Below are 26,068 nucleotides of genomic sequence, written 5' to 3'. Positions count from 1 at the left end.
TGTGTGTGTGTGTGTGTGTGTGTGTGTTTGTTTTCAGGGGTTTTTATAAACAACTTTTTTTTATAAAGCACACTTTAGTTTACAATCTTTCTTTATAACTGTTATAAATTTTTAAACAACCCAAAATGCGTTCCATATAAAGAAATGGCAAGTTATTTAGCTATCAAGATTTTACATGTAGTTTTCTTATATCTTTTTTGTACAATTGCATAGACGTGTAAAACCTGCCATTGTTAACAAAACAATAACAGACTTAGAAACTACTGAAATCTACAGTATAGTACCACTACCCTTCACAAAAATATAGATTTTTTTTCTTGTAAACTCTTACTGTCTAATCCTCTTTGTTGTATGAATATTATAAAAACCATGCGGGAATCAGGAGTTGTAAAACATTTATTCTGCCCCTTCTTCATCTGTCATGACTGAAACTAAGGACTCCATCGCTCTGCCCAAATCATCTGCCAAGTGGAAAAGGCTTCCTACATTGTGTCCTGGAAAACAAAGAGAAAGACAGACTTGACACAAGGTGTAGTTATCATCACCCCAACTCTTTGTCATTTGGGAAATCATCCCCCGTTTCTAGGTGAAGACAACACAGAAGCTGCGTTGAGGGGATACACAACAGGGTTTGGTTTTTCACCAGTTTTCCAGGAAGAAGCAAAGCCTTGTTAATGAAGCCATTCCACACTGTTAGTATCAGCCTCATATTGGATCAGGCTCCTAGTGTCATATAAATGGAAAAAAGTCAGACTGCACTCATCTTCCCCGTGTAAATATATATCAAGAGGCTTCCACGGATAAGGACAAGATTCCTGTCATAACAGGAACAATTCGTGATGGGATGTGTCTTTTCCACCTTTGCTGTGGGAGATTATTTACTATGTACTTGTATGAAAAATTATTTTACTGTCAAACAACCATCACCATAACTACCACCACCGCCGCCGCCACTCTCCTCCATCATCGCTACCATCGCTACCAACCATCGCTACCATCGCTACCAACCATCGCTACCATCATCGCTACCATCGCTACCAACCATCGCTACCAACCATCGCTACCATCGCTACCAACCATCGCTACCATCGCTACCATCATCGCTACCATCGCTACCATCATCGCTACCATCGCTACCATCGCTACCATCATCGCTACCAACCATCGCTACCAACCATCGCTACCATCGCTACGTGTGAAATCTTCGTCTCAAGGCTGTTACAAGCTGTTGGCTCACGTCTAAGGCTATGGCGGAGGTGACTGTTTTCTCTCTGCTTTTACTTGAGTTGAAAGATAAACTCTTGAATTGACCTTAGTATACACTATTAACATTTGAATTAGGAAGCTTCAGGAAAAAAAAAATTACTTTTCATTCCAGATTACTCAAGAGCCTCATTGTAAGATGACCCACATGTATAGCATGGATTTGGGTAGCCTCTGAATCCATTTTTGATCTCCTACTCAATGAGGGTTAACTGTGAGAATAGCCTTCTAATAATAATATGACATGACGTATCATTAATCCCCCAGCATGGAGCATAAAGGCAGCACAATGTCCCTGGGTACTTTGTGGCAAAATTCAGATCTAGAGTAAGATAACTTGAGACATACTTTATGACTTGCCTCGTCATGTATGTCCCATATTTTTATATGGCTAATTTTAATTCTTGGACATTAGGAAATCATTCCACTATTTAAGTACTGCTTTTGAAACTAAAAATGCTTTACTAGGCTATTACTACCTTGCCATGTGTCAACTTTACAGATTCCCATAATAATTGTTAAAATCCCTATAAACATTAAAGATAGACTAGGGCAGGTATTCTATTCTAACATTTACTTCAAGAGACATATCGTTTTAAAATATATGAGCGGATCTGAAGAGGACTCATAGGCAGGCACTTAAACAGCGATGGCACCAGATCGAGTTAAGACTTAACTTTTATGCTGTTCAGCCATTTTTATTAAGGTGACCAAGTTTGTAACTCTCTTTGAGCTTTATTAGTGCAGAAAGTTTCAGTGAGGACTAATTATGCTTTAAAAAATCACTCTGGATTTTGGTTGGGGCTGCACACATAAAACCTTTTAACAAAGCATATGTCCTATGCCTAGAGTGGGCCAGTAGTTTGGCAGCCCTCAGTGAAGAACAGAAATCATCTTTGGCTTTTCTAAACCATAAAAACCACAGGAAGCCATAGTGGGTCCTTTGCTACTCCTCAGAGCACAAATATCTAACTGATGCCACCAAGTTAGAGGGCTTCCCTTGTATCTACTTTGGACTGCCCAGCAACCCTGGGAAATCTGTACAATTATTCCTGTGTAATTGAAAACAGATGGACTAACTGCAAATTTTAAATTGCTTGCAATCTTAACAGCAATTAATAAAACCAGTAAAAACAAACCCCGAGACTCTTACAACGTGATACCTAGATATAATTCCAACTATTTCTCACATCTATACTATAGTATAGTCCTCCTGGTAGCTAGAAAATGTATTACAAAACATAAAACAGGGAAGAAATCATTTTTTTTCTCCATCAGCTTATTGACAATAATCAACGAGTGCCTATTTTAGACTGTGCTAGGAGATGCAGACTGCAGTTCAAAAGATAATGAAGACAAGTAAATGCATTTATAGATTATATAGCCAAGTGGTGCTTTCCTACTCCTCAAAGTGGTGTTCGGTTACTAACTGGAAGGAAAATTCGTGAGTCTCTTAAGAGGCATAAGTTCTAGGGGTATCTGCTGTTTTAAAAGTTACCAGGTCAGAGGTTTGTGGTTTTTTTTTAAAATTAATTAATTAATTAATTTTTGGCTACGTTGGGTCTTCGTTGCTGCACGCGGGCTTTCTCTAGCTGCGGAGAGCGGGGGCTACTCTTCGTTGAGGTGCGCGGGCTTCTCATTGCAGGGGCTTCTCTTGTTGCGGAGCACGGGCTCTAGGGATGTGGGCTTCAGTAGTTGCAGCATGCGGCCTCAGTAGTTGTGGCGCACGGGCTTAGTTGCTCCGCAGCCTGTGGGATCTTCCCGGACCAGGGCTCGAACCCGTGTCCCCTGCATATTGGCAGGCGGATTCTTAACCACTGCGCCACTAGGGAAGTCCCAGGTTCATGATTCTTAATACACCATACCTACTCCCACAAAATGTTAGGTAGCCTTTAACCTGTCCAGGTGGTTAAATGTTCACAGTTGACCTCACGGCCATCCCTATGCTAGAAAAATGAACGTTCTGAGTCACCCCACCATATCTATATGATGCCTTTCATTACGTTGTTTACAAATACCTGCTTCATCAGAATAACAATTCCAGTGTTTTCCATGGAGGTTTTCCTTAGAGCCAGAAAAAAAAAAAATTCTCTCTCTTTGACTAAATACTGCCCCAAAGAATCATATACCTCAACCCGCTGGAGGCACAGAACCACACACAGATAGGGAATTGGGACACAGAAAACAGATTTGTATCCTGCTTCTGTTATCCGTGCGTGTAAGGCAGAACATTAGTGAGATCATTAATTTTACCTGACAGATTTTTCTAAAGTCAAAATGAAAATCTTGTGCTATGAGCACGAGAGGCCCTGGAAAACAGGCAGGATGCAGGCATCTGCGATTAGCTTCAGGCACAAGTAGACATAAAAATACGTCTATAGACGTACTTAATACGTTCTTAAGCAAGGACTGTTGAAGAGAAAGGCACTGTGCGTTTAACATTAGGGTAGTTGTATGTTTTTCCAAGTTGGTGCAAAGTGCGACATGTGGACTCTCACATGCCACCTCTGCCTCAGGGAGTTGTTCGCTGCAGTGATTGGAATTGAGACTTTCTGGCAGAGACCCAAGACCTCAATAGCAATCTGGCGCTCTGTTTTTTTTTTTTTTAAAAAAAAAATACCGTTCCCAAAGAAATGTTGAGCACTCAGTTGGCCAAAGCGAAGCCAGAATACCGCAGTGAAATGTGCTTATCTTTGCTTCTCTGTAATTTAATCTTTGAAAAAATATCTGGTCTACTGTACATCTGGAGTATTTTCTTAGCATTGAAAAAAATCACTATTGTTTTGATTCTCTGGCTTTCTGAAAACTAATCTGACTACAATATACCTCAGGTAGTATAGTTTCCAAATGCCTGCGTGACTTCAATTATATGTGCTGGCCTTTTCTAAAATTCGTTTATGAGAGACACATGTTTAGGGTGGTTAAAAATATGGTGCAACTTTTTCCCACAAGTTAAAATAAATTTTAAGGGGCACTTACCATCAGAATGAACCCAAGATGTCTCACATAAGAAGGCAAAGCGTCAGGATCATTCAGTGCTTCACCGATTCAGGTTTCCTGTTTCTCCTCCCAGCCCACTGCTCCCTCCCTTGGACCCCACAAGCCTTGGAAGGGAGCAATGGTGTAGACACACTGAAGGATCGTTCAGTTGATTAGACCTGCATGGCATGGCACTGGCAGAATTTCCAGTATGATGTTTAAATGAATCAGTGGCTACTCCTGTCCATCTGTTGCTAAGGATCCGGAACCTTCTCATATAAGGACTCCCCACCCGTCCAACCTGTCTCCCACTAATAGTACACGCTATTGCCATCCGTGGGAGAGCGTTCCTTCTTGCGTCCTTCACACTAAACTCTTGGTAAGGACAGTCTTGTTTCACTTGGGCTGTCACTCAACACTTTGTCATCCGATGTCATTTCATTAGGTAATTCAATGTTTAGCTAATATTTCTGGTAGAACAGAAGTGTGAAGCAGCTTTTACTGTAAAACCCCAGACCACATTCAGTGATAACGCTGTACCCTACCTATAAAAGGCATTAAAAAAAATCCCTCACGACTCCAAGATTCACTTTTTATCCCTAATTGGTTATTGTTCTATCTGGCTCAAAATGCCAAGTAAAGAAAAGCAGCATCCTCTGAAGGGCAAGTTGAGATGACATATGCTTTTCACACACCCTTTTCTAAGTGGCAGTAAAGCACACAGTTAAGAGTGTGGCTCTGGACCCAGACTGCCTGGCTTCAAATCCTGGCTCTGTCACCTTGGACACATTGCTCACCCTTTCGTTGACTCAGTTTCCTTATCTGTAAAATGGGGTTAATAAGAGTACCTACCTCATAGGCTTGTCCTGAAGATTACATAATGAAAAGGATGGCAAGTGCTTAGAAAAGTCCTTGGCACACAGTAAGTGCTCAAAAAAAATGTTAGCTGAAGTGGGAAAGAAAGATTGTAGGCACCAGGAAAAAGAAAACAAAAACAAAATGAAGTCATCCCTGAAGAATAAAAACCAAGGGCACTGGAAGAAAATGCTAGGGTCCTGGAAGTAGAAGGAAGCTTTATGACTCATCAGTTATGTTCGAGGCTAAATGTATTTTGAAGATTTTGTTTGTGTTGCAAATGGCAACAGATGATGAACTTCAGGATTCCAACCTAGGGACTACAAAGGGTTGCCATTTAAAAGAGATTCCTGTTCCCCCAACCCCTGGCCCTGTTGTCATGGTGATGACAATGACAGTGAACATTTGAGGAATGTTCCTCATAAGCTGCAAGTGGAGAGGTGACTACCATCCTTACATGATGACACGTGTAATACACACATGGGCGTGCACGCACACAATTCTTAACACAAACGCCAAACACAGAAAGCGGGATGAGACAGACAGAAGCCATGGCTGTGAGCCTGAGTCTCACTAACCTCTCTCATTGGCTTCCCAGGGGTATTTCTTCCTTTAATAATAGAGAGAGGAAGAGGCAGAGATATCAGAAAGGAAAAAAAAAAGCATAAATATACAGTTTCATACCAATTTGCTTCTTTTACCAAACAAATGTTGAGATGACAATTCATTTATCCCCTTCTGGAAAAAAAAATAAAAACAGAAACAAAAAAACCCCAAAAGACACATCCAGTCAAATAACCTTTACATACACTTAAAGTCGGTGTAAACAGATAACATGGTCCAGGAGACATCACTTATAGAATCCATAGAGCTCACATGTTCAACTGGATGAAAGCTGGCACAGCATAGAAATCTGACAAATCGAGCATTGTTTTCAAGGGCAACTGTAGAATCTCAAGTTTACTGTCCAAAAATCTCAGAATCTCTTTATTGTCCACTTGACAACCAACACACCAAAACAAACAGTAGTTGGTTTCAGGTGCCAAAAATCGGCACTCCAAATGCGAGGTAGAACACTGCATAGAGGCTAGACTCCATCCTCTTGGGAGAAGCTGTTCTATCTGATAGAAGCTGAGCCATATCCATGATGGGGCTGGGGGCACTGGAGAAAATTGAAACAAAGCGGGAAGGAGATAAGTCCCACTTATGGGCAAGCCACGGAGCCAGATTCAGGAATGAGTCTTCACCTTCCTCGTCATGATTCCACAGATACCAGGAGCCTTGAGGGTCAGCCAAAGACCCTCTGGCCTTGTTTGTTTTATAGAATCCTATATCTGTATGCAGTTATTTATTTTTGAAAAGCAGGTTCTGATGAGAAGGTTTTTCTACGCTAATATTTATAACCGGACAGAAAATTAGGGACCACTGACCATACCTGGCATGTCTTGGGCATGCAATTTCCAGGGTCTCCAAAGTGAAATACTGTTTTTCAAACTTTGGCTTTCGCATTGGGCCACTTCCTACAACGTTCTTATCTGCCATTCGGTATTTAGAGCAGATACAACTAGAGCTGTGAGAGATCTTGTGCAGCATCTCCCTTTCCCCTGACACGCTCCAAGAAGACCTACGCCCAAGCTTACTCGCTCCCCCCCCCCCCCCCCCCACCCCCGAAACAATCCGAGTACTAGTCTAGAACGAAGAGGTCTTGAGCTACTAATCCAAAAGAAACTTTTTAAAACTCAAGTTTAGGGTTTAAAACTTCTGGTATACATTTTAAGGTTTTCTAAGTATGACCCTCCCCCTGCCTTTGCCTTCCGAGTTGTCCTGAGTCAGAGATTTCTTGGGGATACAGAAACTGCATACTTGACGATGTAAGAAACACGGTCAAGGTATTCATGATGCTCCTCAAACCAGGAGAAAGAGAGAGGTGCTCCTCAGTTGTGGGTGTTCCCAGTGGTAGGCCCATACCAGACGATGGGGAAAAGGGAAGGGGGCGAACAGCATTTCATCCTCGATGGTGCACACCAACCCCAGCGTGAATTAGTCATCCATTCTTTTTCACTTCGTTAGCAACATTTAAAACATGCCGTGTACTTCGCAGTTATACCGTCTGGTGGTAGAATGAATTCTTCTCCCCTACAAGCCTGTGAGCTCCCTGAAGGCAGGGGCCACATGTCGCTGACCTACCTCTGTCTCCCTGACACCTCTGCTATACCTCGACGCTACGGGTATTTGGTAAATGCTGGCTGAACTAAATTAGGTAGCCGCTAGGTCATGGCCAAGAGTCCTCTGATGCGTTAGGCAACTTGGCCTTGCCTGCGATCCTCTAGCTTGGATGCCAAGCGCTTGTAGCTGCGTCTGGCTTGTAACTTGGGCCTCTTTTTCTTTTAAATTGAAGTATAGTTGATTTACAATGTTGTGTCAGTTTCAGGTGTGCAGCACAGTGATTCAGTTATATGTGTATATATATATATATTCTTTTTCTGATTCTTTTCCCTGATAGGTTATTACAAAATATTGACTTGTAGTTCCCTGTGCTGTACAGTAGGTCCTTGCCAGGGGTCTATTTTTAAAACCTCAGAACCTTAGGCAGGACAGTGCTGTTAGAAAGCAGTGTGATGTTAGCTTTAGAATGTAATTACGGTTCCTAGAATGATAAAGGTTGTGTACCTTTACTAATTGTTCACCAAGGCCTATTCAGAGCTCAGTATCAAGTGGTCACTGCTGAAGATGAAGCAGATGATTTGGGTTGTGTTTCAGGTACTTCTTCAGAAACCATGTTTTCTGTAAAATGGACCCTCCCAGGGCTATGTGATCCCTGACCTCTTTCAAAATCCTCCCTCGCCACTTGGGTTCCAATGTGCTCATTAGCACAGTACGAAGGGAGGTCCGCTTCTTGTTTAAAAAGAGTTAAATGTTTTCTACTTGCATCAGAAATACTTTCTACCCTGACAAAATAGAGGCTCGCTGGTTGCACCATTTAAAACAAATTCTTTACCAATAAATAAAGTACCAAATAAAAGTTTTATGTGAAAAACACATTCTTTGGAAATGAGTCTCCTTAGACCTTCGGTTAGGGGGGTCCATCCGGCAATGCAGTATGCTGTCAGGAAATGAATCAAGAGAAACAGGAAGTGTGCTGGGGAGTCCTGAGTCTAAAGAAAGGGCTTGGTCAGGTCTGGAGAAGTCTCGTTTCCTCAGGCAGTACGAACTTGAGAGGATTGGCTGTAACTCATTACTCACAGTCGGAATCGCAGGACGTTACTGTTTCTGGGTATCTTTATGAGCTGCTTTATCTCAGTTCACTGACTTTTTTAAGAAGTTAAGCAATAATGAGCCCCTTTTTAGGACTTCTGTTTCATTACAAGTGAGAGAAGATTGAAATGGCTATACTTTATTGAAAACGCAGGATCTTTGGTGAAGACGGATATAAACGCATACATCAATTCAAAAGCACAGTTTTCTTGAGCTGAAAGTTGATCAGCACTGAAATCTGACTGTAGGTATGTGATGAGCTACAGTGGACGACAGTTTAATGATGTAAAGTCGGGGTTGGCACATTTTCTCTGTAAAGGGCCAGACAGTTAAATACTTCGGGCTTTGCCGGTCACACAGGCTCCGTCCGTGGCGGCTCTTCACAACTACTCTGCCACAACTACTCTGCGCTTGGAGTGAGAAAGGCCCCGTAGACAATATGTAAATGATCGGGGGTGGCTGTGTTATGATGAAACCTTATTTATAAAGATTTGGCCCGTGGACTGCAGTTTGCCGGCCCCTGGTGTAAAGGAGCAACAGCTCAAATCCTTTCTGGAAGCCGAGAGGAAAGGGAAGGGAGCCTGCAAGGGGGGCCGGGATGCTTCCATCTGCCTTTTTTATGTTGCTTTTCCATACGGGAGTCACGGACAAGACCTGAATTTTAGAAGATGGCAGGTTTTGCAAGGCGGTTGGCTTTCTAATTCAGAGGCATTTAACAGGATGTATGTGGCCTTATTTAGGAGGGAAGAGTGTGAGAGGGAGAGGATGGCACGGGCTGTTGGGGATAAAAATAATGCGGCACAGGTCAGCAGGTAAGAGATTATACAGGCAGCGGCAATACCCGCATAACAGTGCTAACTGCTTCCTCAGTTGTCTTACCTGCACTAAGAGCTCATCTTGGATCCTATCATTAATCCACGTACAGTGGCACCTAATTTTTACAGAGACCAATACCATACCCCTCACTAGCGAAGCGTTTTCTTTCAGGAATGCACACGCATCGAACAAACTCTTTGTTAGACTGCTAAATGATCAGAGACGTATGGACAAATCGCTTGAAGAGTTGATTTTAAAACGATGTTTGTTGTCCATTCTACCCACGTAGCCTCCCTACAGAATAAAGGTGGAGATTTAGAAAGTGTCCTGTGGTAGATAATGCCTTTTATTACAGTGGAATTCAACTTCGACATCTGTTTATAGACAGAGGGAGAGATTATATAAGTAGATTAAATAGGTCAGATAGAAATTGGCTAACATTCTGTGTTTAATGTACACCAAGGCCCTCAAGCTCCTCAGGTGGTTGTGAATAACCAACTAGAGCGAGAGATTCATCAGAAAAGATAGGCTCGCAAAGCTCAACAGGCACACACTCACGCCTTGAACTCCCTGCGGTTTATAGTGGCTACGAGGCAGGATACTGCTGCCTATCACTTGATCACTAAGCGGAGAAGCGTGCAGCCTCCTTTATTAATTTGTGTTAACGGTTTAGCAAGGCCATCAAGATAAGAGCTGAAGCCTAGAAGCCTAATTGAACCTGCTGAAGAGCCGTGAACGAGGCTCTTCATCAGTTCTTTGGGCATCCAGGCACTTCTAGTGGAAATGAAAGGTGAAGATTAGCTGATACCTGAAGACTTAGCACTAAGTCAAAATTGTGGGAAAGGGTAACAAAAAAGTTGTGAATTCAAAGTACACAAGACCTCCCCTGTCTATATGCTTTATATTTATGGAAAACATAATACTGAAAAAACGTCTTTTCCTCTGCGGGCGATTATCTAGCAGGGTTAGGTAAACCAGGAGGTGGTATTTAATAGCACGTTTCCACTAAATGTCAGACCTCTGGCTCTAACATCTGTTTTAAGTTACTAAAACAGCTGTCCGAAACAGCTGTAGCAAGCATGAACTTCATTTTTCATAACACCGACAATGGGAACGTGGATGCAGACTCAGATTGAAAATACAGTGTTCTCTAAGATACTAGCAAGGTCTTGGCAGCAACTTCCGTGGTAAAACTTTTAAAATATAATTTCTGTCAAAAAGGTATTCACCAAAAAAAAAAAAAAATCCAGTGTCATTATAAATAAAAATAATCAAATAATAGTAACAGCAAACTGAAAAAAAAAAAAAAAATTCACCTGGGCAAGGAAAACTGAGATCAGTTAGATCAGTATTTTTCAACAACTGGATCAGAAAGTCAATATAGTGGGTTGCAACCAGCATTTTATTTTTAAATAAAGAAAACAGAGAAACAGTGTGAATTATACGTAGTAAAGAAAGTATTGTTTCATGAAACTTCTGTTTCTGATCTTTGTATGTATACGTGACTATATACGTATATGTGTGGTGTATATATGGTGGGTACATACATATTTGTGTGTACATACATATGCAGATAATTTTTGTTTTATATCTTTACCCCGGTTTAAGATGTAAAATGTTTCTCTTATTATGGATAACGGTCAGAGAAGGTCAAAAGCCACGGTTTTGAACATCAAAGATATTAAGATGAACTTTCAAGACCCTTCCAATTTGGGAGAGTCTCTAATCCTAAGACGTTAAGAATCTCAAGATTTTTGGCTTAATATCAACTTATATATATATATATAATTTTTTTTTTCCTCCATTCTTTCAAAATGAAAAAATGCCTTTAGTTAGAAATAAAGCACCCCAAAAACCACTTTTTAAAAATTTTTATTTTTTTGTGGGGAAGTAGAAAAGAATAGCTTTATTGCAGGGGGCCAGCAAGGTAGTCCAGGGCAGCTAGTGCTTAAAAGACCCTGAAACTCCCCGAAGGCTTTCAGGGAAGGGTTTGTAAAGACAGTGTGAGGCAGGGGGTTGTGGGGTGTGTGATCAGCTCATGAACACTCTTCTGACTGGTCGGTGGTGAGGTAATTGGGAGTCGGCATCATCAACCTCTGGTTCCAACCCGTCTGGGGTCTACGTGCTTGAAAAACCACTTTTTAGAGTGCATCGACGATCAGCCTATTTTTACAATGACACGACTTTTTATCCATTTAAATGTATGGAGAAATAGGTGTGAAATTGTGATTTATGAGAGGAAATATATATTTAGTCTTCGTCCCCCTTCCAGGCACAGCGCTCCTAAAACCCTTGGAATTTCCTGTGATGAGCAGCAGCAAGGTGTCTTTTGCTACGTTACCAAGGTGACTTCTGGAAAGCACCTAAGGATGGGGGGGGCTGCTTGCCAGGGGAGCCAACCAAGTGACTAGCGGGTTGGAACTTTTCACTCTTACCCCCTGATGTCCAGGGAGAGGAGAGGGGCTGGAGATTGAGTTCAGTCACCAGTGGCCAGTGATTTAATCATTCATGCCTATGTAATGAAGCCTCCTTATAAACCCAAAAGGACAGGGTTAGGAGAGCTTCCGGGTTGGTGAACACGTGGAGATGTGGTGAGAGTGGTGTGCCCAGCGAGGGCATGGAAGCTCTGCACCCTTTCCCCATGCCTTGCCCTACGCATCTCATCCATCTGGCTGTTTCTGAGTTATACCCTTTTCTAAGAAACCAGTGATCTGGTAAAGTAAACCAGTAAAGTAAAGTGTTTCTCTGAGTTCTGTGCCCTGCTCGAGCAAATTAATTGAACCCAAAGAGGGGGTCGTTGGAATCTCTAGTCTATAGCCAGTGGGTCGGAAGCCCAGCTAGCAACCTGGACTTAAAATTGGCATTCTGAAGTAGGAGGGGAGGGGGCAGTCTTGGGGGACTGAGACCTCAACCGGTGGAATCGGATCCTGTCTCTGGGTAGACGGAGTCAGAATCGAGTTAAATTGTAGGACACCCAGCTGGTATGTGAGAATTGTTTGGTGGTGTGGGAAAAGAACCCCACACATTGGAATTGGGTGCAGGATCATAAGGGGCCTATGATAAGGTATAATTTGGTAGGAAGTAGGAAAGAAAATGTCAAGGTGACAGCATCACAGAAAGACCAGCCAGCTCTTCTAGCACCTTATCTACTCTCGTTATGTGGACTTTGTTTGTTTGTTTATTTGATTGTTTTCTTCAGGAAAATGAATGAATTCTCTCAGGCCACCAGGGTACTACTGAGTAAGTAGGAACTTGGTTAATGGAACGGGTATCAGACGAATCCTGCTTATCCCCTATTTGAGAACTCAAATTAGCACTCAGGGGCTGATATGCTTCCATAAGCACTAATTCAGTAAACACTATCCAGGCGGCCTGAATAGAGTTTCCTAGGTTTTCCATATAAGTAAATTAACATCAGACAAGTAAATATAACATCAGAGAGGCTGACTGCCAAATACCATATCAGAGGAGGTATATTTCTGATCTTTCATACCCATGTGGTATCTAGCTTCAAGGACTCTAAAAGGGGGATGCCGGGAGAGGGTGCAAAGATCTCACCTTAAGATGATTAGGATGGGCCCAGAGACCCAGTACAAAAAAGCTGCCGCTGGGGAAGCGGAGCCGTGAGCCCTGCTGTAGCCTCTCCTCTGATACTCTAGTTGTTCAGATGTGAAAGAAATGCCCAGGGCTGCCACTGACTTCCCACAGAGCAGGTGAACAACCTTTCAGGTCAAGGAGCAGGGAGGAGACGCATGTCTATGACCTTCAAGGGGGAAGCTTGGGGTCAGTGAAATGTGTGTGAGATGCGGGGCCCAAAGTTCTGGCCCCATGAGTAGCTGTGTGATCTTGAGGAAGACACTTGCTCTGCTTGAGGCTAAGCCATTCCTATTTATCTAGAAGGGGGTTTCTAGGATTCTCTCCTGTCACAGATGTCTCCATTACAGCAGTAATACTACTGTGCTGTGGTATGAACTTCTCGGGAAGGCTGCATCCCCAACTGACCGTTAAGTACCTTGACGGCAAAGAACTTGGCATTTCTACTTTGCATCCCTGACACCTCCGCTGGTACATAGTAGGTGCTAGCAAAAGCTGGCAGGATCAAGGTGAATGTGTTTGATTTATGTCAAACCAGCATGTGGTCTTCTCATTATGAATCATGGCATTTTGGGAGAGGAGGCAGTGAAGATAGGATGGAGAAGAGGCTGGCAGGTGTGGGATAAGGAGGTGGGTGGAAGACAGAAGACTTTTATCTGTTAAAATCAACACATCAGAGGCGCTCAGCGGTGAAAAGATGGCTGGTGCAGACATTTAAAATTAGCTTCCCCTGACGGTTCCTTAGCAACGCTCTATCAGAACATTATTGCTTTTAACGTGCACCACACAACGTTCACTCGCACATGAAATAGCTGGGAAATGGCCATTGTTAACCGACACTGAACAAAAAGATAGGAACAACACAGGACTCAAAACAGCCTCCTCATTGCCCTTATGGAGAGGAACAAATAGCCAGATTCTCTGCCGCCCTTCCCTCCCTGGCAGCCCATTAGGGGTGCCAATCACTGGTCACAAAGCCTTGTGCTTCCCCCCCACCCTTGGTTCTCTAGAATATCCCTCTATTTGCTCACAGGTGACTGCTGCCATTCTATTTTTTTCTTTTCAATTGAAGTATAACTGACATACACCATTATATTAGTGTCAGGTGTACAACCTAGTGATCTGGCATTTGTACGCACTGTGAAATGATCACCCGATAGGTCTATTTACCATCTGTCCCCATACAAAGTTACAGTATTTTTTCTCTTGTGATGAGAACTCTGAAGATTTTCTTTCTTAGCAACTTTCACACTTGGAATACAGTGTTATTGACTCGAGCGTCCATGCTGTCCGCCATTCTTTTTATTCATTGAAGGGGGGCGCGGTCAGTGACCTGTTTTATCTTAGGGCAGTGAACCACTAGAAATAGTCCAAAACACTAACAGTAGCAGCAAAATAGCTCCGTGGATGAAGTAAGGCATCTGAAGCTCATACTGGCTGGTAGGAAAATTCAGTGCGGTAAAATGCTGTATTTTTGGTATGAGGGGCAAAATACTGAAAGTCAAAGTGATGGGAAAAATAATTTTAATGTTCAATAATATTAATGTTCAGATATATTAACATTTAGAGTAAATAATATTAGTGTCTTTCTTGGTGAAAATTGTATTCTATCTATGCAAGTGAAAAAAATAATGAACTAGTACATAGAGATTTAATTGTACTTATGTTTAAACGATGGGGTAGGATACAGTTTTCAAATATACATAAAAGGCATGAGATTGCAAGCCCGAGTTCCCACCACCACTGTACGCTAGGCCTATCGCAGACCTTGCTGTATCACGTAGTAGCGGTACGTCCCTGGCAAAGGCACCATCACGGCATTAATGTCCGCGTCTGTAAAAGTCACTTAATAACTGCTCTTAAGTAAAAGCTATCTCATAATTAACTCTTCAGACTAATGTGCCAAGCAAGGAAGATATCGATACTTTATAAACGTAAGTTACTACTCTTCTTTCTAGAAACATCTTGATTACACAGGTATTTGAACTGGAAATACTCCAAACCAGAAATTCACACTCGAAGACAAAAATCTTCTCCCAGTGATCCCAAACTGGCATTCCGTCAGCACCTGTTTATGTAAACATGGAAACTACACATGCTAGTTGGGTATGGAAACGAGTGGCCTACTTCCAGGAAGCTTGAGTGACTTCTTGGTAGTGGCGCTTACCTCTCGAACTAGGGAAGGAGTTGTTGAGTTGCTCCATCACTTCTTCTAACCCTGTGCTTGTGTCCTGGGGAGGACTGAGAAGATCTTCCTCACCTTAATGAAAGCAAACACAAACAATGGCAAATTACACTTGAGAAAATACAGATACCAGAGAAAAGGTTCATGACGCCATTTAAAAATCCATTATTAATTCATTTTCACTCCTTCATCAATAACATAAATAAAAATAACCCCTCAAGCTTAATAATTAGGGAACAGTTCCTTCACGGGAAAAAGAATTTCATGCAGGGATTTATCTACGTCATTATCTTTGGAAAAGAAAACTGTGTATCTGCTTAGAAGTTAAAGTTGCCGTAAGTTTCTTATGCCCCATTAACAAACGTGAAATGTTTTTCTTTGTAATAAAAGATGATTATCGCACATTTGCAGCGTGTCTCTTCAACACAAAAGAAGCACGTGACATTTTGCGTTCACTTTAGGAAGGTAAGGAGTGGAGACACTGAGGTACTTTTTCCATTCTTTACTGCGACATTTAACAAAAAATACAGAGAAAACTCAAGTACCTTTAAAGTCCAACGTAACAGGGAGAAATAAAAGTTGTATGTGCCCTATATAGGAAATGAAATATTGATAGTCTAAGGACTGTGTATATGGACATACTGGGAAGTTATGTTCCTTTCCTATTTGTTCCATGGGGTTACTTCATCATAATTATGTTTGTAGAGGCTGACAAAGGGAAACTTTTTAACAAAATTTTTGAGCATTTGTTCATGTGAGGAGAGAAGGATGATTTGGAAGGAAGGGAGTTTAGGGATGGATGGTCTTCTTCTGGGCATGGGAGTCTCCTTGTAGATTTTGTTGATCTGTGTCTCCACTGTTTACTCATGTGTCAAAGAAATACACCTCAAACAGCATTTGCAGTAAGGGAGAAATTTCCTAAGTGCAAACAAAATTGTTCTGAACTTTGAAGGTCCTTTGAAACTAATTTTTCATAACATTCAATCTTCCAACAGTGAAAATAACTTCTTTTCAAGCTCTGTTTGTTGAGCACATATTGTCACTTCCATTTAAAACAAGACCTTGCTTCAGCGGATCAACAAAAATATACACGCTTAAGGGGTTGACAACCTCTGGTTCACATGTGACTTGAAAATGACTGGGGAGCCAGTGGTGTAATGACTTAAATATGCCTGTCATTTCCTTTGGTCTATGCCACTTGGATCTTCATCTCTGATTATAATCCTGCATTTACTACCAAGTGTTCATCATTCTTTCTTAAAGCACAAGCTAAAAGAATCCTTGGCAGTGCTCACCATTTAGACAAAATCCTATCCTAGGTGGATGTGAGGCTGTATACCATTGTTAGAAAGGAGGGCTAAGGGCCTGGGGTAGACAGAACCCCTCTGATTCTGTGAGTCTCCTGGTAACATACCATCGGAGCCCTCTTTGAAGTACTAAGGACAGGAAATGATTGCTATTCAGGTTATAAGGGGAAAAGGAAGTTAGATTATCTATCCGTCCATCCACATGCACATACTACTTGCTGATATTTATGCCTTTAGAAATGAAAAAATGAAATTCAGCATCTTTAGTTTCTTTTTGCCTGTGGGTTTTTAAATTTTATTTATTTAATTTAATTTATTTTTGGCTGCGCTGGGCCTTCGTTGCTGCGTGCGGGCTTTCTCTAGTTGCAGCGAGCAGGGGCTACTCTTCGCTGTGGTGCGTGGGCTTCTCATCGCGGTGCCTTCTCTTGTTGCGAGCACGCGCTCTAGGTGCGTGGCCTTCAGTAGTTGTGGCACGCGGGCTCTAGAGCGCAGGCTCGTAGTTGTGGCACACGGGCTTAGTTGCTCCCCGGCATGCGGTAACTTCCCGGACGAGGGCTCGAACCCGTGTCCCCTGAATTGGCAGGCGGATTCTTAACCACTGTGCCACCAGGGAAGCCCCTTGCCCGTGGTTTTAAACTGCCATCATCTGGAAAGGATGGAATGAATGAAATACTGCCAGAAGGAACAGGATGCTGACAGCTGCAGGGTTGATTACATCTCTGTTCCGTTACCAATGCAAAATTTTGCCGAACTGGGGAACACGAGGCATTTTTAATGGTGTCAAGTCCACTTTAGTGATAGTATGCCTTACAGAATAAATTGGAACCAACAGAGACACTCACGAGCAATGATGTTAATATTTCTGACAGTTTAGTTAGCTCATACTGGAGCTCCAGGAACTCAACTGTACTGTCTTAAGGTTTAGGTACAGTTCAGTGAAGTGACTGACATTCTTCTCCCTGAATTACTTCAAGGATCAAAAAAAGGTATAAACCTAGTGATGTCAACCAGTCATAACTGTCAGCTGTGAGTCTCAAATGTAAGTGTCCAAGTACAAATGTAAACTTGGCTTCTTTGTTTTAATGGAAACTTTCATGGCAGTTTCATGTATCCACTGAAACAGTTTTTCAGGGCCTGTTACTTCGCAGGTAGAAAATAAAGAGGTAAAGTGTAATCTTTTCTTCTTTTCTCAAGATTTCCACAGTTAAAACTCCTTTGGGTTTAACTAATCTCCTTTAAAAGTGGAAATCAGAATTATCACATATATGCGTGAGTAAGAAGTGAATCAACCACTGAAAAATGCTTTTAAGGCCTAATATTTTCTGTGTCAGATTATACTGGAAAAGTGAAAACTGCTAAATGACACCTGAAATTAAAGTAATGCCACCGGACTATTCAATACTGAGCCAGATTTTAAATGTCAAAAAAAGAAGCCATAAAATTTTTCAAAACAGATTTATTGATATATTCAAGTACTTATCAAAAGCCAACTATGTGCCAGGCAGTGTTCTGAGTACTGGGATTGTAGCAATACACAACCAAAAAGCCCTGGCTCCATGGCATTCACATTCTTATGGAGGCACTCAGGCCTCAGAAAAGAGGGTTAGGGAGGGGCAGTGAGGAAGACTCTTCAGAAAGGGGAGTCTAAGAAGCCCTCATTAATAAGGGGCAGGTGAGCCAAAACGTTAGGGACTTGAGGCTGGGAGCCATGTAGATATTTGAAGGAAGAGTGCATGAGACAGAGGGAATAGGAAATGCAGACTCTGAGAGGAGAGTGTGATTGGCCTGCTCACACAAGAAGGCGGCCAGTACATACAGAGTAAAGTGACCGAGTGCTGGGAGGAACGTGCTTCTCTGGCTCAGGAATTTGGACATGGTCACATAACCTGCTTTGGCCAATGGAATGTTAGATATGACATAAGCAGAGCCTTGTAATGTCCTTAAGTGGTTGGGCTTGCTTTCTTGTGCTTATGTGCCATAAGAAGTACATGGTCCAGTGGCCTTCTGACCCAAGGGGGATGCTCAGAGACATGTGGAAAAGACTTGACCCCAACCCACAACTTGGAGTCCAGCCTAGTTGAGCTCCAGCACAACTCCGATCAACCAACAAGACGGCATGAATGAAAAATATGTAACTTGGGAATTTTCCGATTATTTTGTTACACAGCAATAGCTGATTGATATACTGTTTTAAGGCATCGAACTAGCAAGATACCAATATTTATGGGTTATCTAATCATATGCTGATATGTAGCTATAACATTATAGGCGGCCCAAAAATGGTCCTGACTCTAACAACAATACTGGTGCCCACAAGCCTCCTCCCACAAAAAAAAAAAAAAAAAGAAAAACCTCAAGAAAATACTTACTGAGTCCCAACTGTGTACACTGGGAACCTGGCCAGCCCTCATCCCTACTTCACTGATCCATTGCCTGCTCAAACAGCACTGCTAATGGTTCAGGGATTTCGAACTTAGGTAATGGCAATTCTTTAGCATTAACACTTCAATTTGATTGATTCTATTCTGAGGTGATCCCCACAGATATGCATAAAAATCCTTTTTGGATTATTGGCCCTAGTTTTCATGGTTTGTCTGAAGTTGGTCCAAAGAAATGACTGAAACATTAAAATAAAATGAATGTTTCAAAATAAGGGAAGACATAGTCAGAGTTAAACTAGCACTCTGATATAGCATAATATGATAGACACTGCTGAAGTGAAGGAAAAAGGAGATGACTGAATTTAATCTGAGATCGAAGAAGTGAAATGGTTTGCTATAATAGGCAAGATATTCTTTATATCTAACTCACTTCCCTTTCCTCAATTCAAATGACGATAATGGTTCTACTTGCCTAAAAAGTGACTTTAGCCAGAAATGATGTAAGCTGAGACACGTATGATTTTGTTTACACCCAAGCAAACTATTTTCTCTTTATACAAAAGGAAGCTGTGTATCAGAACATTATTTTGTCTTAAAAAGGGGGCTGTGTATGAGCAAATGTGCCCACCCCTATTTTTCTTTGGATTACTTATCTAAATCATATATTTTGTTTTTAACCAATTTCCAACTTGATGTGTGACTACTTTGTCATTCCTGCCTTTCTCTAGTTTTCCTTAAGAAGAAAAAAGATCTGTCCAGTACCTGATATTTACCTTCAGTGACTTTTTGAAATTATGACTCGGGGTAGATGGTTTCCATTTTACATAAAAATGCTGTGTTTAAGTTCTTTACTATATTAACGGTGTACAGTGATGATGTTGATTACTAGTTGGTTAGTGTTGAATAGTGATGAAAGATATTGAAATTAGTAGCTGTTATCCATTTGTAAAATTTTTATTGAGATATAATTGACATGTAACGTATTAACTTTAGGTGTACAACATAATTATTTGAAGTAAGTATATACTTCGAATTGATTACCACAGTAAGTTAACATTCATCACCACAGTTACAAATCTGAAAAGTTCTCATCACAAGAATGAAAGGTTTAATAATCTCGTAGCAACTTTTTTTTAGTTGAAGTTTAGCTGATTTACAATGTTGTGTTAGTTTCAGGTGTACAGCAAAGTGATTCATATATATATATATATATATATATATATATATATATATATATATGTATATATATGTATATGTATATATGTATATGTATGTATATGTATTCTTTTTCATATTCTTTTCCATTATAGGTAATTACAAGATACTGCATATACTTTCCTATGCTATACAGTAGGGCCTTGTTGTTTATCTATTTTATATCTGTTAATCCCATACTCCTAATTTACCCCACCCCCTTCTCCTTTGGTAGCCATAAATTTGTTTTCTATGTCTGTGATTCTACTTCTGTTTTGTAAATGAATTCACCTGTATCATATTTTTAGATTCCACATATCAGGGATATCATATGATATTTGTCTTTCTCTGTCTGACTTACTCCATTAGTACGATAATCTCTAGGTCCATCCATGCTGCCATGCAACTTTTAAACATACAGTACAGTATTGTTAACTGTAGTCTCCATGCTGTACATTATATCCCATGCAGGACTTATTTATCTTATAACTGGCATTTTGTACTCTTTGACCACCTTTGCTCATTTTGCCCATCCCCTACCTCTGGCAACCACCAGTCTGTTCTCTGCACCATTTTTCATTCGCACTAAAACTGTGCACAAGGGCTCCCCCCTTTTCTTTACGTTCTCACCCAACACTTGTTCTGTCTTGTCTCTTTGATGATAACCAAACAGATGTGAGGTGATATCTCACTGTGGTTTTGATTTGCATTTCCCTGATGATTAGTGTGATGTTGTTGAGCACCTTTTCATGTACCTGTTGGCCATTGGTATATCTTTGGTAAAATGTCTAATTGATCTTCTCATTTTTTAATCAGATTGTTTTTTCTCTTGAGTTGTATGAGTTCTTTATACATTCTGAATATTATCTCCATATAAGATACAAGATTTGCCAATATTTTCTCCCATTCTGTCTTTTCATTTCTCGATGGTTTTGTTCGCTGTACAGAAGCTTTTTATTTGATGTAGTCAGATTATTTTTGCTTTTGTTGCCTTCGCTTTTGGTGTGAACTCAAAAAGTCATCACCAAGGCTGATATCAGGGAGCTTACCCCTTATGTTTTCTTCTAGGAGTTTCATGGTTTCAGGTCTTACATTTCAAGTCTTTAGTCCATTTTGAATTGATTTTCATGTATGGTGTAAGATAGTGGTCCAGTTTCATTCTTTTGTGTGTGGCTGTGCAGTTTTCCCGACACCATTTACTGAAGAGACTATTGTTTTCACATTGTATGTTTTTAGCTTGTTTGTTGTAAACTAATTGACCATATGTGTGAGGGTTTATTTATGGGCCCTCTATTTCTGTCCTGTTGATCTATGTGTCTGTTTTTATGCCAATGCCATACCACTTTGACTACTATGGCTTTGTAATACAGTATGAAATCAGGGAGCATGAGTCCTCCTGCTTTGCTCTTCTGTCTCAAGATTGCTTTGGCTCTCCGGCGTCCTTTTTTTTTTTTGTGGTTCCATACAAATTTTAGGATTTTTTGTTCTCTGTGAAAAATGCCATGGGAATTTTGATTGGCATTGCACTGAATCTGTAGATTGCTTGGGGTAGTATGGACATTTTAACAATATTAATTCTTCCAGTCAATGAGCATGAAATATCTTTCCATTTGTTTGCATCTTCTTCAATTTCTTTCATCACTGTCTTATTTATAGTTTTTAGTGTACAGGTCTTTCGCCGCCTTAAATTTATTCCTAGGTATTTTATTCTTTTTGATGCAATCGTAAGTGGAATTATTTTCTTAATTTCTCTTTCTCGTAGTTTGCTACTAGTGTGTAAAAATGCAACAGATTTTTGTATATTGAGTTTTAAGTTATTGAGTTCTAACAGTTTTTTGGTAGAGTCTTCCAGGTTTTCTATATATGTTATCATGTCATTTGCAAATCTTTCTGATTTGTGTGCCTTTTATTCTTTTTCTCACCCAATTATGCTGGCTAGGACTTTCAGCACTATACTGAACAAAAAGCGGCAAGAGTAGGCACCCTGGTCTTCTGATCTTAGCAGAAAAGCTTTCAGCTTTTCACCACTGAATGTGATGTTTGTTAGCTGTGGGCTCGTCATACGTGGCCTCTATTATGTTGACATATGTTCCCTCTACGCCCACTCTGTTGAGAGTTTTTATCATGAATGGATGTTGAATTTTGCCAAATGCTTTCTCTTCATCTATTGGGATGATCATATGATTTTTCTTTCATTCTATTAATGTGGTATATCATATTTATTCATTTGTATATGCTGAACCACCCATGCAACCCAGGGATAAATCCCACTTGGTCTTGGTGTATGATCCTTTTAATGTACTGTCGAATTTGGTTTGCTAATATTTTGTTGAGAATTTTTGCATCTGTATTCATTAGATGTTGGTCTATAGTTTTGTTGTGTAGTGTCCTTATCTGGCTTTGGAATCAAAGTGTAATGCTGGCCTTGTAAAATAATTTTGGGCGTGTGATTTCCTCTTCAATTTTTTTGTAAGTGTTTGAGAAGGATTCGTGTTCTTTTTTAAATGTTTGGTAGAATTCGCCAGAGAAACCATCTGATTCTGGGCTTTTTTTTTGGGGGGGGGGGTGGGCGGGACTTTTGATTATAGATTCAATCTCCTTTCTCATTGTTGGTCTGTTCAGAGTTTGTTTCTTCATGATTCAGTCTTGGTAGGTCGTATGTTTCTAGGAATTTATCCCTTTCTTCCAGATTATCCAATTTGTTGGCATATAATTGTTTTCAGTAGTCTTATGATCCTTTGTATTTCTGTGGTATAAGTTGTACTCATCTCTTCATACATTTCTGATTTTGAGTCCTCTCTCTTTTTCTCTCGGCGAGTTGGTCTAAAGGTCTATTTTGTTTAGCTTTTCAACAACAAAAAACAACCAAGCGCTTCGTTTCATTGATCTTTTCCGTTCTCTTTTTCATCTCTATTTCATTTATGTCTGCACTGATCTTTTTTTCCTTCCATTAACTTTGGACTTTGTTTGTTCTTCTTTTTCTAGTTCCTTGAGGTGTAAAGTTAGGTTGTTTGTTTGAGACCTTTTTGTTTCTTGATGCAGGCATTTATCTGTATGAACTTCCCTCTCAGAGCTGCTATGCTGCATCCTGTAACTTTTGTTATGCTGTATTTCCATTTTCATTTGTCTCAAGGTAGTTTTTGATTTCTCCTTTGATTTCTTCATCAATCCATTTGCAGTGTGTACAATAACACACTGGTATGTTATTATATATTCCCATATTTGTGAATTTTCCAGTTTTCTTCTTGAAATTGCTTTTTGGTTTCATAGCACTGTGGTCAGAAAAGATGCTCGATATGATTTCGATCTTCTTAAATTTACTGAGACTTGTTTTGTGGCCCAATATATGATCTATCCTAGAGAGTATTCCATCCTAGAGAATGTTCCATGTACACTTAAGAACGTACTCTGCTGTGTTTGGATGGAGTGTTCTGTATGTATGTTAAGTTCATCTGACATAATATACGGTCCCATGCTTCCTTATTGATTTTCTGTCCGGATAACCTATCCATCGATGTACGTGAGATATGGTTAAACCCCCTACTATTATTGTATTGCTATCTATTTTTTCCCTTTAGGTCTCTTAGTATTTGCTTTATATATTTAGGTGCCCCTATGTTGGGTGAATAAATACTTACAAGTGTTATAGCCTCTTACTGGAATGACCTCGTTATCATTGTGTAATGCCCTTCTTTGTGTCTTATTTTAGTCGCTGTTTCAAAGTCTATTTTGTTTGATATAAGTATTTTGTTTGATATAAGTACCCCAGGTTTCTTTACATCTGAAGTGAGTTTTTTTATAGGCCACATAGGGCTAGGTCTTGTTTTTGTTGTTGTTGTGTTTGTTTTTGTTGGAAAGGATTTTCATTAAATTTTAATTTCAAAGTTACAGAAAACTTCCAATAGTAAAATCGACTCCTAATAGATACCCTTTACCTTGACTCACCAAGTGTTAATGTTGCCATATTTGCTTTGTTTCTCTTTCTAAATACACAGATTTGTTATTGTTGTTATTGCTGACCCATTTCAATATAAGGTTCAGGCCCATGACCCTTTAAGTACTTCATCATTATGTCCTTGAACCCTTATCTTATGGAACCACATTGCACTATATTATCATCTAATTTGTAGCCTATATTTAAATTTCACCAATTGCCTTAATAATTCATAATGTCTTTTATAACTATAACCATATATGTGCATATATATATATTCCGCCCCTTCCCCGGAACCTAGGGTCATATGTTGCTTTTTTTTCCCTAAAGTATAGTTGATTTACAATGTTGTGTTAATTTCTGCTGTACAGCAAAGTGATTCAGTTATACATATATATATTTTTAATATTCTTTTCCATTATGGTTTATCATAGGATATTGAATATAGTTCTCTGGGCTATACAAGTAGGACCTTGTTGTTTATCTATTCCATGTATAATAGCTTACATCTGCTAACCCCAACCTCCCACTCCATTCCTCCCCCAAGCTGCTCCCCCTTGGCAGCCACAGGTCTGTTCCCTATGTCCGTGAGTTTGTTTGTGTTTCTCAGATAGGTTCCTTTTTTTTTTGTTTTTTTTTTTTTGGCGATACGCGGGCCTCTCACTGTCGTGGCCTCTCCCGTTGCGGAGCACAGGCTCCGGACGCGCAGGCTCAGCGGCCACGGCTCACGGGCCCAGCCGCTCCGCGGCACGTGGGATCTTCCCGGACCGGGGCACGAACCCGTGTCCCCTGCATCGGCAGGCGGACTCTCAACCACTGCGCCACCAGGGAAGCCCTCAGATAGGTTCCTTTGTGTTGTATTTTAGATTCCACATTTAAGTGATATCAGTTCTTTTTTTTTAATGGCTGAGTAGTATTCCATTGTATATATGTACCATATCTTCTTTAGCCATTCCTCTGTTGATGGGCATTTAGATTGTTTCCATGTCTTGGCTATCGTGAATAGTGCTGCTATGAACACATGGGTGCATGTACCTTTTTAGATGAGTTTTGCACGGATATATGCCCAGGAGTGGGACTGCTGGATCATGTGGTAATTCTATTTTTAGTTTTCTGAGGAACCTCTGTACTGCTCTCCATAGTGGCTGCACCACTTTACATTCCCACCAACACTGTAGGCGGGTTCCCTTTTCTCCGTGTCTTCTCCAGCATTTGTTGTTTGTAGAGTTTTTAATGATGGCCAGTTCTGACTGGTGTGTGAGGCAGTAATCTCATTGTAGTTTTGATTTGCATTTCTCTAATAATTAGCGATGTTGAGCATCTTTTCATGCGCCTCTTGGCCGTTTGTATGTCTTTGGACAAATGTCTATTTAGGTCTTTCTTTTGTCCATTTTTCTTTTTTCAAAAAATTTTTTTACTGGGGTATAGTTGATCTGTAATGTTGTGTTAGTTTCTACTGTACAGCAAAGTGAGTCAGTTATACATGTACATATATCCACTCTTTTTTGAGATTCTTTTCCCATATAATAGGCCATTGCAGAGTACTGAGTAGAGTTCCCTGTGCGATATACAGTAGGTCCTTATTTATTAGTTGTCTATTTTACATATAGTAGCGTGTATGTGTCAGTCCCAATCTTCTGCCCATGTTTTCAGTTGGGTTGTTTCTTTGTTGTTGAGGTGTATGAGCTGTTTGTATACTTTGGAAATTAAGCCCATGTTGGTCGCATTATTTGCAAATATTTTCTCCCATTCTGTGGGTTGTCTTTTCATTTTGTTTATGGTTTCCTTTGCGGTGCAAAAGCTTGTAAGTTTGATTAGGTCCCATTTGTTTATTTGTTTTTATTTCTATTGCCATGGGAGACTGTAGGTCTTGTTTCGTAATCCATTCAGCCACTCCACATACATGATTGGAAAATTTAGTCCACTTAAAGTAATTTTTGGTAGGTGTGTGCTTCCTGCCAGTGAAAAATTGTTTGCTGGCTGTTCTGTAGTTCCTCTGTGCCTTTCTTCCTCTTGCTCTCTTCCTTTGTGATTTGACGATTGTCTGTAGTGTAACGCTTAGATTTCTTTCTCTCTATTGTCCGTGTATAGGTTTTTGCTTTGTGGTTACCATGAGGCTCAGATAAAACATATTTATAACAATCTATTTTGAGTTGATACCTAAGTTCAAACACATTGTAAAGCTCTACAGGTTTACTCTCCTCCCTCTGTTTGATGTGTTTGATGGCAGCCACAGTTTACATATTTTTATGTGTGTCTATTAAAAAATTACTTTGGGGGCTTCCCTGGTGGCGCGGTGGTTGGG

The 26,068-nt window shown here is 40.4% G+C and overlaps 1 protein-coding gene across 1 annotated transcript in view; it reads right to left on the bottom strand.

The window, feature by feature from the left end:
- Positions 1-396: 396 nt before the first annotated feature.
- Positions 397-26,068, bottom strand: part of DMD (dystrophin) — a 1,809,438-nt gene continuing 1,783,766 nt past the window's right edge. The window contains exons 75-76 of the mRNA XM_007456856.1: positions 14,930-15,022; positions 397-494 (exon numbers count right to left, since the gene is read on the bottom strand). Of these exons, the coding sequence (XP_007456918.1) occupies positions 397-494; positions 14,930-15,022 (191 nt within the window). The remainder of the gene's footprint in view (positions 495-14,929; positions 15,023-26,068) is intronic.

Source organism: Lipotes vexillifer, unplaced genomic scaffold, assembly GCF_000442215.2.
Source record: "Lipotes vexillifer unplaced genomic scaffold, Lipotes_vexillifer_v1.1 scaffold207, whole genome shotgun sequence".
NCBI classification, from domain to species: domain Eukaryota; kingdom Metazoa; phylum Chordata; class Mammalia; order Artiodactyla; family Lipotidae; genus Lipotes; species Lipotes vexillifer.
This window is presented reverse-complemented; position numbering and strand designations above follow the sequence as displayed.